Source organism: Aphelocoma coerulescens, chromosome 5 (assembly GCF_041296385.1).
Source record: "Aphelocoma coerulescens isolate FSJ_1873_10779 chromosome 5, UR_Acoe_1.0, whole genome shotgun sequence".
NCBI lineage: Eukaryota > Metazoa > Chordata > Aves > Passeriformes > Corvidae > Aphelocoma > Aphelocoma coerulescens.
Window position 1 is genome coordinate 62,354,498 of NC_091019.1, and position 18,672 is coordinate 62,373,169.

Here is an 18,672-nt window from a genome sequence, read left to right on the forward strand (position 1 = left end):
TACGAGACACTGTATCAACTAACTCAGGAGAACATTGTTTCTTGTTCCCACTATATGTTCACCTTCCCTGCTCCAATCTGCTTACTTTTTCGACTACAGCTCATTCAAAGGTTCCTCCTTTCCCTGCAGAGAACTCTTGAGCTGGGACTCATGAAAGGTCTTCTGGCTACTATCAATGTAATCAATGTTAAAAAAAAAAAGAGAGAGAGAAACGAAAAAGCAGTTTGGTGACAACAGTCATGATGCATCAAATATCAAACTTGCTTCACTGCCATTCCTATTACCTTTCAAATAGATTTGGCTTTGTATTACCTTCATCTTCATTTATGTAGAGAAGAACAATAAGCCAAACAAAATCCATAACTCTTATGAAGGACCATATTGTGCACCTTCCTGAGTAATCTCTCATACCAGCTTTTGATTCACACTGGTGACAATGTTAGAAGTCCACTGTGAACCAAATCCCTGCACAAGTTTTAAAGGACCATGAAAAGATCTAAATGAGAAGAGACAAGAAAACTCTTCCCCCACTTCAAGAAGAAAGTTGTCTCCTCCCCATCATAGCTCTTTTCAAATTGCAACACTTTCAGTAATCCACAAGTGATCCTTTTATTTTCAGGAAAAAACTTTACATAACATGAAGAGGCAGATTGTTGCAATTTGTTTAAACTAAATCCAAACCCAAGCCACAATGTGTTTGAGCAAAAGACAAATGGAGCCTCTGCGAGTTCAGGTTGTCAACTAAAACAAACACCTTAGCTCCCACTGTACATACTGGGGAAATTGCATGGGATCATTTAAGATCAAAGTTTTTTCTGCATGGCTGACACACACCTATATGGGCACTTTAGGCTGTAGGAATGTTACCAGGACAGCACTCTCCTGGCACGGCACTGAAGTTATCAACAAACACATGCAGGTACCTCATACAGATTTATTTTTACTGGCATCAAACATGGCTACAAGGTCAAGTCTAGTCCTACAGTACCTCATCATACTTCTAGATGTGCCCTGCAACCTCTACAACAGCACACGTGCCAAGGAGTAGTACAAGCAGCTAATTCAGCTCATAACTAGCTTAAAATCCTAAAAAGGATCACCTCCCTGAACTGATTCACTGTTCAGCGCCAAAAAGAGGGTTGGAACACAAGGATGGGACAGGCATGTGATACAGGGAACATTTGGATTTTAATTAGCTGGAGTAACCAGGGAGGCTCAAGTGGAAGTCTAAACACACCTGCAGCCAGTAATTTTTACTTTTTTTCTTAGCCACACCACTTCTCTTCCTACTGTCTTTATACATAAAAGGCATCACCACTGATGTCTGATCATGTACAAAGCATAAAAATATTTTGCACCAACCAGGCCCATCACAAAGCTCATTTGTGCTGGAAACAGAGTGTGAGGAGAGCCGTAACATTCTGGGCACAAGCAATAACAATACCACTGAAAGGGCATGACCACAGATGCCTGGCAAAGGTAAATTTAAGACCTTGAACAACCTGGTCTAGTGAGAGGTATCCCTGCACATGGTAGGGGGGGGGGTTGGTTCTAGATGACCTTTAAGGTCCATTCCAGCTCCTTAACACTCTATGATAAAATAAAACTTGTAGAAATTCCAAAATTATACTGCAGAGAAAAGCTAAAGTATAATTACCTACACTAATGCAAATACCCTTTTCTGGAATGCCCAACAGCTACTCACAGGATTGGCACATTCTAAGTTTAACACTTTACATTATGAGGCTCTCAAAAGGCTGGTTTTGTTTGCTGGGGAAGCAGCCTGTGTATTTGAAGTGTAGATGGAAAAAAATTTCTACATTCCCCTTTTAGCACATACAAAAATGTAGAGACCCGCAAAACCATTATGATTTTTCTCGTCAGTAAGATGAGGCAGCACTGCTTTAATATCACAGGAGAAATACATAGGCATAAAAGGTTTTATATCAAGAATGCTAAAGGAAAGGAAGAAATCAATGATCCTCTTATTCATTGCATATGCTTGATTAAAATATTGTGATTATAGCATAAAACATATCCTGCAAGATGAAAAACACCATTCTATGTCAATAATAGTACTCTACCATATATACAGAGGAACCACACTAAGTCTGAGTCCTTATTTTTCAATTTTCTAACTTCTGGGTGTTAAACTCTAAAACAAAGCCTGGAATGTAGCTTTTATGTGCAATCTATACATTCCTCCACAGAATCGAAGTAACAGTACTCAAATTATCCTTAAAGAATCTGGAAAGAAGATTCTGCAGATGTTAGGAAAGAAAAATAAACAGAGTTTTATTAATGAAGTTGCTCCAAACTTACACCAAAAAATGCTCTCTCAAAATGAAATTAAGTTGGACTGGTGTATTTATTACAATCCCTAGTCAAAAGCTGACCTAGTCAAAGACTGGCAAGTGAAAGGTCCGGTATCACTCAGAAGATGATGAGGGACAGCCATTTAAGACCTTTGAACTGATCATATTTAAAGGGGGAGATGACACAAACCTACACCTCTCCCCCTCCTCATTCACCTTCAGCTTCTGCTGTAAATAGTCCAAGCCAAATATGAGAAGTGACTGTATCAGGACAAACTCCAAGCCTGGTACTATCAACTTATCTTAAATAAACTGTTTGTCTGTGTTAAGTAAACTATTTAACAGAAAAACAACTGTCAGAAAAAGTGATGTACACTTTTTAGAAGTGAAAATAAATAGTAGGGGTTTGATCCTAAAAGTAGTCATCACATGCAGATTTTCACTATTTCAGTGGCTACTTGCACGATTGAGGCTACACTGGCACTCAAGCACCTGAAAAACTGAGCCAGTCTTTTGAAACAACAGCTTTGTTAACACAGCTCTTTCATCCATTCCTCTGTTATACTGCTCTGCATTCCAAACAACTAGGAAATGGGAATTCTAAGCAGAAAACTGATTTTTTTATTATTAGGCATCATAAGTTCAGTAAATATGGAAATCAGTCCACAGTGGAAGTGTCTATCACTGATACAGAGCTGGCATTGCCCAGGGTGAAGTCCCAAGAACAGACCAGCACACAAACATTCACTTTCCTACTTCAGGACGTGTTAGACTTAATTGACCACACTAGATCTGATCTTGTAAGGAAGGAGTCTCTGAAAGCCTTGAAAATCATTTAGGAAACAGTTCAAAAGTTTAAAAAGCAGTGTTCTTGCAGGACCATGCAGTAGGGAACAATCCAGAGCAGGGATTACAACCCAGTGTGCCACAGGGACCGCAGGCTGTGCTGCATTTCCCACAGCTTCCGTCCCCTGGGCAAGGGCTCCCGTGGTAGCAGTGCAGAGCTGGCTGAGAGCAGGAACGGCACCATCCCTACCCCATCCTGGCTGGCTGTGCTCTCAGGGACTACCCCCAAGCCTGTACCAAGGACACTGCTTCAGAGCTACACCTCCCAGGAAAAGCCACTACATCACCCTCTCTTGGTCTGCTCCGAGAAGAGACCACCAAGGTCAAGTGCTAAGTCTCAGTAAAGGTTGAATAAAATTGTAGGGCTGCTTCACATACCTGAAACAGTTCAGGGTATCCATATAATATACTCAGCATACTGTTTTCATTTGCAAAGCTGCTAAAAAGTGCTTAAAAAGTTGGATTAAAAATATATATAGAAAAATATCCTGCTAGTGTAATGCTCCAAGCAAATCGATGCAAGAAAATAAGAACTGTCAAAAGAAACCAGGATACAAACATGTGCCATGCAAGTGCAGCTTCCTCCTGGTACTATACTAAGATTTTTTTTCAAGTTAATAGATGAAACAAAACATTGCACATTGCCAAGAATGGTATTCACTCCATCCCCTCTCTCTACATTACCCTTTGTATTATTACAAAGGCAATACTATGTGTAGTAGAGAATGGTTCTGGTTATTAAATTTTATGTTTCTCTTCTCAATGGCATCACATTGTATGTGGCCTTTTCCTGCAATTAACATCCAAAACACAAATTAAATATTTATGATAAATGTCAATTATGATTATGAGAAACAAAAGGACCATAAATTAAATAATGCAGATAGAACAATAAAGTATTTTCACATGATCAAAACAATGTTTTAGTGTTAATGCTTTCTTATTCTAATTGAAAATGTAACTGTGTACTCATAGGTGTCGTTATTGCATAAAATTTGGTAAACAATACCATGTTTTCAGCATTATGATTCACTCCCAGTAAGAAAAGGCCAAGCAAGCCTGGTTGCTTCTTCCAGCAGTGCAATGTTACTGGATGCTTCATAGGTACCTCCAGTTTGAGACTGTCCAGAGTGCAGTAGGGTATTTTCACAGCTATTCCTAGACTATTTCCATCTTCTGTAATAATTATCCACAATTCTATATTTTGTTCAGTGTTACCAGCTCCCCCACATACCCAAAATATTTTCCCACTATTGTACTTTTTAACTAAGGAACTAACCCCAGGCTTGCTAAGAAATTAAAAAAAAAAATAAAACAAATTTTAAAAAAATGCAAATACTCCTTGTTGTTTTAAGGTCATTGCTTCTGTTTGCTGAGGCTGATTTTTAAAAAAAAAAAAAAAAACAAAGGTCTGAACCAAAATATTTTTACCAAACTGCCAAAAGCCATCAGTGGCAACTTAAGGAACTGTAAATTACGTGGGACATGCTGTTCAGAAACAAATCAGATTTATGGTTATATTCAGTTGTTCCTGTTACCTGAAATTAGAATTAGAAGCTCATTAAAAATGAATACATTTCAGAGAATGCAGAGGCACAGCATTATATTGATGAAAGCTTCATTAAATTTTCAATGATAGAGCTGCTTCTATATTTGTGGAGGAAGGACACAGTAGAAAGAAGTTGGGACAATTCTCCTTCAAGCAACTTTGCATCTTTCTACTCTCCCTAGAAAACAAATGGATTTTAAAATAAAATGTTGGACTAATTAGGTGTAAAAGAAAGTGATTGTAGTCCATTATATTCAAGCGATGGTTACTTTCAGGTCAGCAATTGTCTTGTATACGTTTGCCAATTATACAACTGATGCCCCAGAAGAAAGAATTCAGGAGAGCGAAATCAGGTTTGAATGATTTGTGTGGGTTCTGAATTCAATGACTTTTAGAGTATCACTTTTTAGCATATTCACTTAAAAAACCAGAGTATTGGAAATGAAGCCTTACCTAGCAAACAGTAAGAGATAACTTCTTGTGCAAGCAGAAATGTAAATCTATTTATCAAAGTCATACCGTAATGCAGCTTTGTTTTTACTGCAGAGACTGAAGCCAAGAAACAGACCTGTGACAGAAAGCAAACTACAGCCAAGCCCACTACTCAACCAAATTTCTAATACTATCATTGGCAAGTCAGACAATTAAAATCTCCACATGTAACACAGGCTACATGAAAGAACGCAGAATCAAAAATGCAGAAGTGAAAATTCAAGCAGTCTGATCCCTCTTGTGGTCATGCACCACAATATAAATGTATTATATCTCCACATTGTGCTAGCCAGTTTCCTTTGGAAAAAAGGCTTATGCAATCAGGCTACTACTCAGCTCCTCCCCTCAATATCCATTACCTTATGTCAACTAAGCCAGGAAAGCAGGGTAGAGGCCTCAATGTCATGTTATTCTTCTAACAACCAGCACAATGTATGGCCCAGGCATTACATGTTTTCCTTACAGTTAATGTGCATGGCCTGCCAGGCACCAGGATGAGGGATTGCTCTTCCAGCTTGTTAGGATCCCACCTCTTTCAGCCTTTTGCATAGGCAGTGCTCAGCTAACACACACAAGCAATGCCAGTTTATCCCCAGACCTTGTTTATTCTGCCCTGCTCAAATCCTGCTTCGACACGTTTACTGTTTTTCTCCCCCTCTCCAGTTTTCTTTGGCATAGTTTTCTTTTGGCACAGTCAACATTAAATAACTGACCTTCTCAAAACCACCATGAGGTAGTATTATCCCCACATTACCAGATAAGGAAATTAAGCCACTATAATTAATGCTTGAAGCATGTCCAAATTTCACATTCCTGATTTGAGAGTGATTAGTATTAGTGCTCTATAGGATTTCCTCTGCTCAAAGCCCAGCTCCCAGGGAGGGCAGGAGGAGCCTGCACACACCCTGCACTTCCAGAGGGGCATCCCATGGGCACAGTGGAGCCCCTGCAAAATGCTGCGCTCCAGGAACTTGGCCAAGTCCACCACAGGGCTCTGTGAAACAACTCAAACACCCAGGTGCTGCTCCAGCCCAGTGAGGGAATACAGGATCTGAGTGCCCTTCGGCACCCTTCCTTCTTCTCCTGGCCAAGACTTTTGTATCCAGGCTTGGCTAATTTCCATTTAGACACCTAAAGCCCTTCACCACACTGTTCAAGCACACACACACATACTCACTCACTCACTATTCTCACCTCTGACATTGCCACAGCCATGGCCTCCCCACACCTTCATCCTCCAAGAACTTCTCATCTTGCTACACAGTTCTTTAGCTCCAGCCTTTCCTCAGTTTTCCAAGAGTGTCCTAAATCCTTCCCTAGCCCAGTCATCACCCCTTCTCTCAACTTCTCATGTAGTCATGTCCCTTTCTCCAAGCAAGTCTCCCTCATGATCTTGCAGCTTCCTTTACTGCCACACAGTCAGACTGGGAGCCAGCCTCCCCTTTCAACCACTACAGCATTTCAGTTTCCCCAGAGCCACAAGGTGCTTCCCAGTCACACATTCCTTCTAGAAGAAAAGAGAAGACTCCCTTCCAAAATCTGACAGCTGGCAGCAAAGGTTCCCACACAGACCCCGTGCAATTTGAGTTCCCTAACTTCATCCCAAGAAATAAATCTCCAAGGGGCTGTTTCACCCACAGATCATTGAGATCCTGCCCATGTGAGGGCAGCAAATTCTGCACACACCACCTGTATTACCTTTGCCCAAAACCAGGCAGATAGAATATAAATCAAGGGTTTGTTTTACAAAATTTTGTTGCAAGAATAGAAACAAAAAAGTTCAAAGAAATGCAGCAATTCTAGACTAAGTTCAACAGACAAGTATATCTCCAGCTCCTGAATTCCTCCAAGCCTGCTCAGCTGATGATGTTCCACAACATCCCATCACCCTGGTACTGCCCTCAGTCCCGTTAACCTCCCTCTCTCCCTTTACAGAACATGACCATACCCCAAAACTAAAGATAACTTTTCATTTTTTTTCCTAGAACAAGGGATCTTGGGGATTTAAAGGCATCCTCCCATTTCTAGTTCACAGCACATCAGTCACAAGCTTATCAAACTACACAATTGCCACTCACAGTCTTTCCTGATGCCATCCAGGGTGTAAAAGGACTATTTTTTCAGTCTTTTAAAGCCTACAGACTACTCCCAGAATCTGGACTCTTCTGTTTACACAAGGATATTCATATACTCACAGTAAAGATTATCTAGCCACTAGTTACACCTAACAGATTGTTCACCGCTTAATCCCCACAAAGATACCATTTTTTTTTACAGATAAACACATGAAACCATGCAAGTAAGGATGAAAAAGTTAAACATTTGTCTGTCTGTACTTTTCTGGGACCAGAGATCTTCCTCCTTCACCCTGGCTCTGAGGGCAGCTCTTGAAATACATCTAATCCCAGCACCAGACTTTCCTGCCCAGTTAGACCCAACACTTCCCATTCTGGCTCAGCAGTCTGAAGGTGTCAACATTGGCCAAACCACTCCCTTGCCTTTTGCTGTCTAGGAACACCAGTCCCTCTTTGCCACCCTGGCAGTCTGGCCACACTTCTTGGAACTAATAAAAAACTGAAGACCACAACATTCTTGGGAACTTTCACCTCAATACTCTTTCTTAAAAGAAGACCAACAAAATACCTTTTTTCTCTCACTCTGTCCCATCCCACTATTTCCTAACTCTCAGAAGAGCCACTCATCTTCTCTATAATGTTAAAGAAGTTGTCATTATCATATTAAGCCCAGGATTCTGCAAATGCTTAGACATAATGTAACCTTAATGCTAGTCATTGAGGCAGGACTGTGTGGGCACAGCAAAAAATCACTACCTCATGTTTCTCAATTCAAAGCCAAAATATTTATCAGACCAGATGACTTCCTCATTGTTCCTTTGTGGCAGAGCCATCTTGTTCTCACTAAGCTGAACTTACCCACATTCCACACAAAAAAAACCTGCAAGAATTTCCTCATACGTTCCCTCCCCACACACATTATATTCAAAACAAGAACAACTTAATTATCATTTTCAGAGCATCAAGAAATGTTTTTAGCTATGACAAAGTTTAATTTTGTCATATATAGCAGCAGTTCCTGCTAAGATCTGGTCTTGCCAAAATTAATTCTTGCATAATATTTTTTAAAAAAGAGAAACCAGGTAAATGTATTTACAAAATTCAGATCACTGTTAGGACTACTACTTGTGCCTGTCCCACAATCTGTTACTGTCAGGGAATATTTTTTTCCTTATTTCCTAACCAGATGTGAACAGTGGAGTACACAATTCAACTTCCAAAACATTGATCTGGCTTTTCTTCAAACTTCACCTTCAGTTGTCCAGGGGGGAGGAACAACCAACCAAAGCCCCAAACAAAGAGCATGCACACAAATGCAACTTCTCAGCATTCCAAGAGGGCACTTTTGGATCTGCCCTGCAGAATTTACAAATACCAAGACATATGTGCTTTCTAAAATGACTCAGGAATCTATCTGAATAATTTCATAAATATTAAACCTATGTATATGGCTTATTAACGTCTGACAGTTAATGCGACCACACAGAAGCAAGCCCATTGTCCTTTTTCCTTGCAAACCCCCAGAATTATTGGCTTCAATTAAAATGCAGTAGATGCAATTAAAAGAAAGAAAAGAAAAATCTGCCTAATATGAAATTGTTTAAACAGCTCTTGTGTTTGCCCTCTTTTTGACAAGCGCTTGTTTTTACCACAAAGATTTACCACACCTGTGTCAAACCATTACCATATTCAACCCTAACAGGGAAAGCATTTACCCAACCCAGAATGGGCCAAACATGTTGGAAGTCTCCTCAATCTGAGCACCCAAACCCATTTCCAGGACCACAGAATCACAGAATGGTTTGGGTTGGAAGGGACCTTAAAGATCTTCTCATTCCAATCCCGTGCTGTGGGCAGAGACACCTTCCACTGGAACAGATTGCTCAGAGCTCCATCCAGTCTGTTCTTAAACACTCCCAGGGATGGGGCAGCCACAGCTTCTCTGAGCAACCTACGCCAGAGCCTCACCACCCCCACAGTAAAGAATTTTTTTCTAATAACTAATCTAAACCTGCTCTCTTTCAGTGTGAAGCCATTCCCCCTGTCCTGTCACTGCATGCTCTTGTAAAGTCTCCAATCCAGGCTACAGATTTAAGCAGACTGAATCTTCAGAACCAAGGAAAAAGAATTTACTTTTCCATTTACTGACTGAGAGACAGGATATAAACAACAGCTTTCCTTTTGCCAAGGTCACAAGGAGCAGAACCATAACTTAAATTTCCAAAAAGTGCTTACAGGGAATGACGAGTAGAGCTCTGTGAGCTTTGCTAAGCAGACAAGAAGTATTACCAAGCAGACATGGCAATTGATAGCTCAACAGAGAAAAGAGAAGATTTTCTAAATACACCAGTTTAAGACAAAAGAATTAAACTGAGGCATTAACACCACTTCAACAGAAGTATCAAGACCATGACTCAGAGCCAAATGTAAAAGCAAATATTCACTGTCAAAACTGGATGGCAGAAGGAAATAACCTCTTGGGTATTTCAGCAATGATTTAATCACCTCCCATGACTAACTTTCAGAGACTTTGGAAGACTAATGGGATGGAACAGGATCCAAAGAGCATCTAATCCCAATTAATAAAACCAGGAATAACTCCAAAAAGACAAAGAAGAAAGATGAGCTAGATTTTTATTCCCTAAGAAGTCAGGAGAAAGCTTTCTTTCTGAGGGAATACATCCCACTTAACAAAAAAAATTTTTTTGCTTCTTCCTCAGAGGAAGAAGACAGGCTTTGATTGTGCAATTACTTCATTCAAGCATCAGTTAACATCTCATAGTAGATCTGGCAAAATTACTAAAAACCTGCCTTATGTGTCTCCCAAGTCACACAGAAGAAACTAATTCTCTCAGAGGTGGAAACTGTTGGGAATGAAATACATTACATAGCTTTCATTACTTATCTCCCCAAAGCAAAGTAGGCATTTTCAGGACCACACCAAGTTCCTGTTCTGGTTGAGATTTTCAACTGCATGTAGTCCCAATGTGCCTTATCCACCAAGACTATTCATGCTTTTCATACAAGCAAGGATTTACCATCCAGGAATCTAATTTGAGGTGTGATATGGTAATAACAGCAAAAAAGCCAAGCCTAAGAGACAAAACAGAGCACTTGCCCTCCCACACAAGCCAACTTTTAATGCATGCAGCTTCACAAAATGGTAAAAAAGCTAAGTTAACACTGTGCCATAGGAAGGTCCTTCCTTCCACTCTATTCCTACCTTACTTGTAGATGCAGATTCCTACAGACAACCTTGCACCACCTCTGATATCTGACCAGCCACTCACAAGCCACTTCAACTCACTAGTTCTGTACAAACAGCATTAACTGACCAAAAAAAGCTCATTTTCTGCCAGGTTAGCAAACTAGATCAGCTCCTGCAAGGGTTCAGGAAGTACCAGAGTCTGGTGGCTCTTTTCCTTGTTCCTGCTGCCTGTTCACAAATCCTGAATCCACACTTCCATGGCTGAACCAGCACACTCATACTGTTTGGACTCCAAAGCCCATACACCACTTTTTTTGGACTAAAAATCATACATATCACAGCCAACCTTCATGTTCACAAATGACAGCCCTGAATCATTGTCCCTGTATATCTTGCGTTCAAGGCACTTTCTTCAGAAAAAAAGCTTGCCAAACAAAATTCAAATGGATATTTAAGCCCCCCTAATTCCCACATGGTCAAGTTAAAAGTTACAGGTCTGACAGATCTTCACTGCCTACCTCTAGTTTAGACTTCTGCACTCAAACTCACTTGGCTGAAATACAGTTCTATGTTATTTTCCACAGTCTCCAGGGCTTCCCCCCCATCCTAGAAGAAAGGCATTTTCTTGAACCACACAGCAGAGAAGAATGCAGCAGGAAGCCAAGCCATCCTTTCACTTGGAAGGGGTTTAAACAAGAAGATTCCAAACCTTTTTCCAACAACTCCAGCCCCACGCACTGGCATGAGACCCCATTCCCCTGAATCCACCAGGGATGTTCCTACTTCTACCTCCCAGGGAATTTGACAGCCACAAAACTCCAAAAGCTTCTGACATTAAAATAAATACACAAATAATGAAACCTCTGTTTCTTTATCCTCACAGCTGTTAACACTGCAATTAGAGCTCTCCAAGGATGCACTTCCCCCCTAATGAATCCCTGGAAACACCCTAACAGGGTGCAGGGCAGATTAGAGAATCCCCACAACTCAACTTGGTGAATTGATGTCTCCCATGAGCAACACAAAGCTGGGCCTAGAGACAGTAAGCTTTTTTACACTGTCTTCGTTTTGAAGCCTTATTAACAAATTAAATGAGAAATAAATACATCTCTCTCTGGGAACAGAAGAAAAAAAAAAGGCATTTTAATAAAGAGCCCAGACACCTTTTCATAAGTCTCTTGCAGACAGGAAAGAAACCAGAAAAGCTTATAACCATTATCTACCATCTAGGACTGTGGCAGTACATGAACAAACCCAAAACCACCACACTGGCAGCAGCTGAAATCAAGCTTCCCACTTTTCTGTGGAGGCTGCTCTGGTCCCTCAGCCCTTGTTTCCCAGAGACGTCAAGCTTGGAAAAGACACTTTGTCGAGACAGCACAACAGCTGGCATGACACTGGAGGAAAAAAGGAGTTTCTTTGCTTTTGCTGGTCTGCAAACACCCATTTCCTCTCTCTACAAGCTAGGATGGCTCACAGGTAGCTGCAGCACCAGAACTGACTCCTAAGGAAGAGCTTTAGATACCAGTTTCCTTCCTCCTCCCTGTAAAAGGCAGTGGGGTAACAAAGGGGAACCAGCAGTCCCAATTAACTACCTTTTTTACCTAACATTTTTGTGTCTCCTTGTTGGAGAGCATATGGTCCAAGTTTACAGCCAAGAATAAATCTCTTTACCTACTCCTGTTTGCAGTAACAACCTTAACGCTCTTTTAATGCAGGTTCAGGTGGATGCATTTCCTTTCCTCTCTATATAAAGTGAATCAGTGGGATATGCTTAACCTGCCTCCTAAAACTCAACACAGGCCATGAAATCCAAGCAGGCAGAGTAAAAGATAATTCATGGTCTCAAGTGAAGCCAGGTGGATTACAACTCCATTGGCAAGCACGCACCCAGCATCTGTACGCTTAGAAAAGACTCTAGGAATTGTCTGAATAACCAAAAATTGTCAGGCATGCACAACGGATTTTGAATACAATTCTTGAGTGAACTTGTAAAAGAATGCAAAGCCATCAGTGCACCTTAGAAACTAATGCATTACAGGACTTTAATCAAGCATTGCTCCATAATTAGACACACTTTTCCCTGCACAAAAGTTTTTTTACAGCCAAGTATCTGATGCCTTGAACCACTGTTATACTTAAGAAAATAAACTTTAAAAGACATTCATTATTCTTGAACTAAGCATTTCCTTACTAAGTCCCATCCTAGAACAACTTTTAACTGCTAATTTATCATCCTCCCTCCCAGTGACAGGGAAGATTTATAGTGGAAAAGGCTTATTTAACATTACTCTGATGCCAAAAACACATGGTATTACACTTTTGGCGATACTGGTCAAGAAGCAATAACCAAGAAAAACAAACTACTAAGAAATAACCCCCAAAAAAAACTATTTCCACAATTGTAAGGCTTGGCATGGTTCTATTGGAATAAACTGCAGTAGAATCCCAACTTGAAGGTTGTTTACAAAAGACCAAATGTCCAATTACATCCTCTTGTAGCCACCTGCCTATCCCTTATCTCCACTGCAGTACCGTTGTGCTTATCAGCACTCTGATCCCACTCTGCCACGAGCACATTCCAGAGCCCCACTGACCATGGGAGAACTGACTGTGCCAAACATGCAGCATTAGGAGAAAAGCACTGTGAGTTTTCTAACACAGGGTCAAAGCCACTGACACAGGAAGCGATGCAAAGGATGAGGAAGGAGAAATGCTACTGCCAAAATCCAGAACCAATCTGATGGCACGGTCAAGGTCACAGTAAGAAAGAGATGGGAAGCCAACACAGGGACTCTCACATGTAGCATCCACCTCAGATGGGATTTAAATTAATGAAGTGAGGAAGAGAAGAATGAACAGCCAAACCTCCAAAGCACAGGATTTCATAGCAAGAGGAACCTTCACTGCAGCCATCTGTCCAAAAAGAAAAAACAGGACATCTTTTGCCCAACAAGTTCTCAGATCTGAGGTGGTTTTTTTATATAAGAGGTGAGAAGAAGAAAAAGAGGGGGGGGCAGGGGGCGGAATAAACCATGATAAAAGGAACGGCTCTTCTAATTTCATTGTAATGAGAAGGGAAGAACTGCCTAAGAACATGAAAGTGGAAACAGTCTGGCTGACAGAAGGCATAAGATAACTCTCTCAGTTCTTTCAGAAGGGAAAACAGTCACAAAATGAATGAAATGAACCCATGGTAAAACCACAAGCTTTCTGAAACCCAGATGAAACAAAGATCTGAAGCTTACTGACAAATCATCTCAGCTAAGTACAGGCTCTCCGATATTTTAAAATTCAAGGTATTTTGCACAAGTGCAAATTACATCACTGAGGTCACTTCATTAAGTGAACAGCACAGCTGACAGAATAGGAAAGGTCAGGGCTTTAGGAAAGAAACTACCAGGAGGCAACACTGAAGGTAAAATGAAAATATTGCTTCAGAATGGCTGCAATGGAGGAAAGCACAGCTGAAGCAGGAGCGCATTAACCTACTATTCAATGAGAGGGAAAATCTCTAACAGATGATGCCAAAGCACTTGGGGCATTTTCTGCATCAATCTCCACTCAGTAAGATGGATTAGCTGGCTAATGTAACTCATAGCACAGCAGAAGGAGCAGGAGCCCAAGCTAGAACTGGGAAACGCATTACAGCAACTGCTCCAAACCTCCCGAGCCAGCAAAGCCACAGCTCTGAATTTTCCATGCAGATTTATCTGCACACTTCAAACGAAAAGCACCATAAAGGCAATGTGCTTCTGCAGACAGCTTGATGAGCTTCCATAAAACAATGGACGTGTAGTCCATAAACTCGTGGACTATATCCAGGGGTTACAGCATTAGGAGTACTTCAAGGTTTTCAAATCTGGTAGATGTAATATTTACCCTTTGAAAACTGACAAAAGCAATTTTGCATCATCTCTGCTGTCTACATTAAGTTCCAGTAACCTAAAGAAGGACTAAAGCAGCTGTCTCTAAAGAGCAGGAAACAAATACACAGGGAAAGGCAGACCAGAGTCAGGCTTACCATCAGATCCTGGGAAGATGCCAAAATAATCTGAGAAAAAAACTACCTCCTGCATATTCCAGATAACAGAACAGATGAGATTCAACACACAATTTCTTAGAAAGAAATTGTATCAAAGAAATACAATTCCCTTCAATGACACATTGACAATACAGGTAGTAAAACAGCAACTACAGGCAATACAGTTTTGGTTTAACTGGACTTTTGACACTCTTAAACTGACAGTCATATAATCTAAACAAAAGCAGAACATACTGAAGTAGTCACAGATGATTAGAAAACCACACCCAGAGATAAGATTTCATTTCAGTCACAGAGAAAATTGGTAGCAAGCCCATTCACATGGCTCTAATCTTTTCGCATTCTCCACTGTTACAGAAAATAACCAGGGGAAGAGGGTTATTTAGCAATGAACTTACTGCAGGCAACTTCACATTTTGCTCTGCCTCAGTTGGATTTCTAAGTGTCACAAGCAACAATTTCCAGCATCTCCCAGACAACATTTTGTCCACAAACTACACAATGGAAAATATCAGGATGTTAACAGAGAATATTCTCAGACAGTTTCAAACACTTGGATGGAGGGTCTCAGAATCCAAAGTCACTTGAAGCAAGTGCAAAAGTCACCCGAAGTAACAAGTTGTTTAGCAGAGCAAAAAGATAATAACAATCATCTGCACAACACAACATGGAAAGCAAGCTTAAATTCTGTTCTGCCCACAGATATGCTGAGTGGTAAACTGCTAAATATCTGGGGCTTATGCTCAAATCAAACATATCACTGCAAAAAGAAATAAATACATTAAGACTCATCATCCTGCCTGGATGAAATGCAGGTATGAAAAGAACATGAAATCATTTTACTCTGGCTGTTGTACTAAGGGCTCAGATGGAACACCACATCCAGCTCTAATAAAATGCAAACCAAGTGGAAAAGGCCTAAAAAAACCCCAATGAGAATAGCCCCCAAATGTAATAAAAAATAAATAAATTTTTAAAAATCACTGAAGAGAGGAGACTGAAGCAATGGGATTTCTTCAGAGTGAAAAACACCAAAGAAAAAGCCCTCAAAATATTCTACACATTCCTACAGAAGAGAAGTAACAAAGAGCTCACAAGGGTATACAATTCATGGTAGAATTCTTAAATGCTTCAATTATAGCAAAGAAATTTAGATTGGAAATTAGGAGTAGTATTTTCAATGGTAAGAACTGCAAAATATCAGAACAGATTGCCTAAGGATAGATCTCCATCAGAAACTTATGTTAGCTCATTTGCTTTGGGAGCTAATTAAACATTCCTTCCTTGTGACTGAAATATGGTGAATTTATGAGAGAACAAGTGTCAATTACTTCCCCTCATTCACAGGTGGGTCATCTGAGCTTCCACCTTCCAGATGAGTCATTATGGCAATTTATTAACCATTACTAAGAAACAACTTCCAGCATGAAGGTTTTATAACAATGTGTGGAAACAATAATAAATACACAACCCTGAAGGAGCTCTTGGAAGGAAAATACAGAGGAAAAGTGGCACACTTAAACCACATCGAGATGGGGAGTCCTTAATTACAACAAAACCAAAGAAATCCAGAGATTCTACTCTGCGACAGAGATGCAAACAGTAAGAGCTGGGGGAAGCAGAGGCAGCCCTTGTGCAGATGCAAGAAGCAAGACAAGAACATCAACCCCAAACACGGTGTCAGCAACTGCACCCAGTAAAGCAGAAAACACAATTTTCTCAAGCAAAGCTCACTTGCACCAAAAAAAAAAAAAAAAAAAAAAAAAAAGCCCCAAAACAACTGAGAACCAAAGCAGGAGAGCAAACTGAGACATGCTGTCCTCTGCTGGAAGTGGCTCTGGAGGAGCCTGAAAGCGCATCAGGACCACTTTGATCAAGTCCTTTGATCTTTGGTGAATACAAGATCGAGGCATCATTTTAAACCCACACAGCTTTGCCTAAACGGGGCTGTTGCCTTTTGAACTCCAGCTAACGCTGCCCTTGTACAGACAGCACTGCTGTCCACCACAGGGACACTCCTGAGGCCACCTCTCCCACACCACCACATCTTCATGGCAACAGAAGTGCTTGCATGACCAGAGAACAGAAGCAGGGAACAGAATGAAAAGTAACACTTTTTTCCTAAGACAATAAGATAAATCCTTTCTTGTAATTCACTTCCTTCATCCTGTTCTCTTACAACAATGTAGCAAGGCAAGCAAAAGCTCTTAGGCTGCATCTTTTGAATGCAATTCACATGTAGCTCAAAAATATACACACCACAGGAAAGATGAAAAGACACAAAACGCCAAAACAAACAAAAATTAAAAATACAGAAAGGGTTGCTATTGCAGTATTGGACTTCTAAGGCGTACATCTAGAAAGAATTTAGAGTACAGCCCTTTAAACTTCCATTAACTAAAGATGGTTAGTGTGGAAGATCTCCACATCTGACAGTGAATGAGTTCAGACTATTTGTGACTTAAATCAGCAAGAGCCAGTGCTGGGTACTACCTAAGTGTTGCATTTGGGGAGAAAAAGGAAAAAAAAAAAAGTCATGACTGTACTTGGGGAAAAAAAAACCAAAAAAAACCACGAATGACTTAAGACTACCATCAGCACAGGTTCGCAAGAGGATTTCCCGGCATTTAAACCAACATCAAAACTTCAGCAAAGCGTTCTTCATTCAGCAGAATGAACACATTAAAAGGATACAACAAAAAACTTCTTTTTCTTTCTTTACTACCCGAGTACAGTTTTAAATACAAATAAGAAACGTGTAACTCCACGGGAAATGTATTTTTCCCCTGCGTCCCCCGCTCGGCACCACGAAGCCTCGCGGCCCTGTGGGACAGGAGCCTGCCCCGAACTCACGCCGTGTCCCGTGGGATCCTCTCCGCTTCCCCTCCCGGGAATTTCACTGCAGAGAAGGCAGCGAGGGCAGCGCGTCAAACCCACACCGGACTCAGCGCGGGCTGACACGGACCCTCGGGGGAGGAAACGGCGGCACGAGCAGCCCGGAGCCGCCTCGCAAACGCTGCTCGGGTGTGGCGGAGCCGCTGTCGCCCCCACCCCCGGCCCGGCCGCGGGAGCGACCCCCTCCCCCAGGCCCCGCCGCCCGGCGCCCCGCAGAGCAGCCGGGACTCCGCACCGCGCCCGCTCCCCCCGAGGGTCCGGCGCCACTCACAGCGTGTGCCCGCAGACGTTCACCATCAGCTTCAGGGACGGGTTGCGGTACTTGGTGGTCTTACACCGCGGGCAGCCCAGGTCGTCCATGGCCGCCTCCCGCTCTGCCTCCTCCTCCTCCTCCTCCCGCCGCGCCTTCCGCCTTCCTGTGCCGCCGCCAAAAGGCCCCGCCGCCGCCCAGCGCCACCCCGCGCGTTCCGCACGCGACCCGGCCCCGACACCGCCCGGCACCGCCGGCCCGAGCGGGAACGAGCCGGGGCGGCAGCGCCTGCCCGGCGGCGGAGCTGGGGGGAGAGCCGGCCGCAGAGCTCGGGTTGTAGCAGGGGGAGAGGGGAGACACTCACCCGTGGCTAACCAACAGGAATCACAGAATCAATCACTTTGGGAAAGACCACCTTGACCACAAGACCATGCACTAAGTGCCACGTCCAGTCTTCCCTTAAATACCTCCAAGGGATGGTAACTCCACCACCTCCCTGGAGAGCCCACTCCAATGTTTAATCAGCCTTTCTGTGAAGACATTCCTCCTAATGTCCAACCTAGACCTCCACTGGCGCAGCTTAAGGCTATGCCCTCTCATCCTGTCGCTGGTAGCCCAGGAGCAGAGCCCGACCCCCACCTGACTACAGCCTCCTTTCAGGGATTTGCAGACAGTGATGAAGTCACCCCTGAGTCTCCTTCTCTCCAGGCGAAACACCCCCAGCCGCTCCCCATAGGACTTCTACTCCAGATCCTTTCCCAGCTCCGCTACCCTTTTCTGGACTCGCTCCAGCACTTCAAGGACTTTCTTGAAGTGAGGGGCCCAGAAGTGAACACAACAAAACTCCCGCACGCCCAGTAACGATAGCACCGGGAGCGTTTTAACCCTTCCCCTCCCAGGAAAAGCCGCAGGTGACGGGAGCCGCCGCCTCCCGGGGGCTCCAGGTAGAGATGGGGGGGGGAGCGGAGAAAGGAGCGCGGCCGCTTGATTGACGGTT

The 18,672-nt window shown here is 42.3% G+C and overlaps 1 protein-coding gene across 2 annotated transcripts in view; it reads right to left on the bottom strand.

Annotated features, from left to right (window-relative positions):
- Positions 1 to 17,826, bottom strand: part of MNAT1 (MNAT1 component of CDK activating kinase) — a 117,971-nt gene extending 100,145 nt beyond the window's left edge. Inside the window, exon 1 of one of the 2 annotated variants that reach the window (XM_069018507.1) lies at positions 17,697 to 17,826. In XM_069018507.1, coding sequence (XP_068874608.1) covers positions 17,697 to 17,785 — 89 coding nt within the window. In that variant the 5' untranslated portion in view covers positions 17,786 to 17,826. Of the gene's footprint in view, positions 1 to 5,561; positions 5,642 to 17,696 lie in introns of those variants that run through there. The other variant, XM_069018508.1, reaches the window with a different exon arrangement.
- Between the last annotated feature and the right edge of the window lie 846 nt (positions 17,827 to 18,672).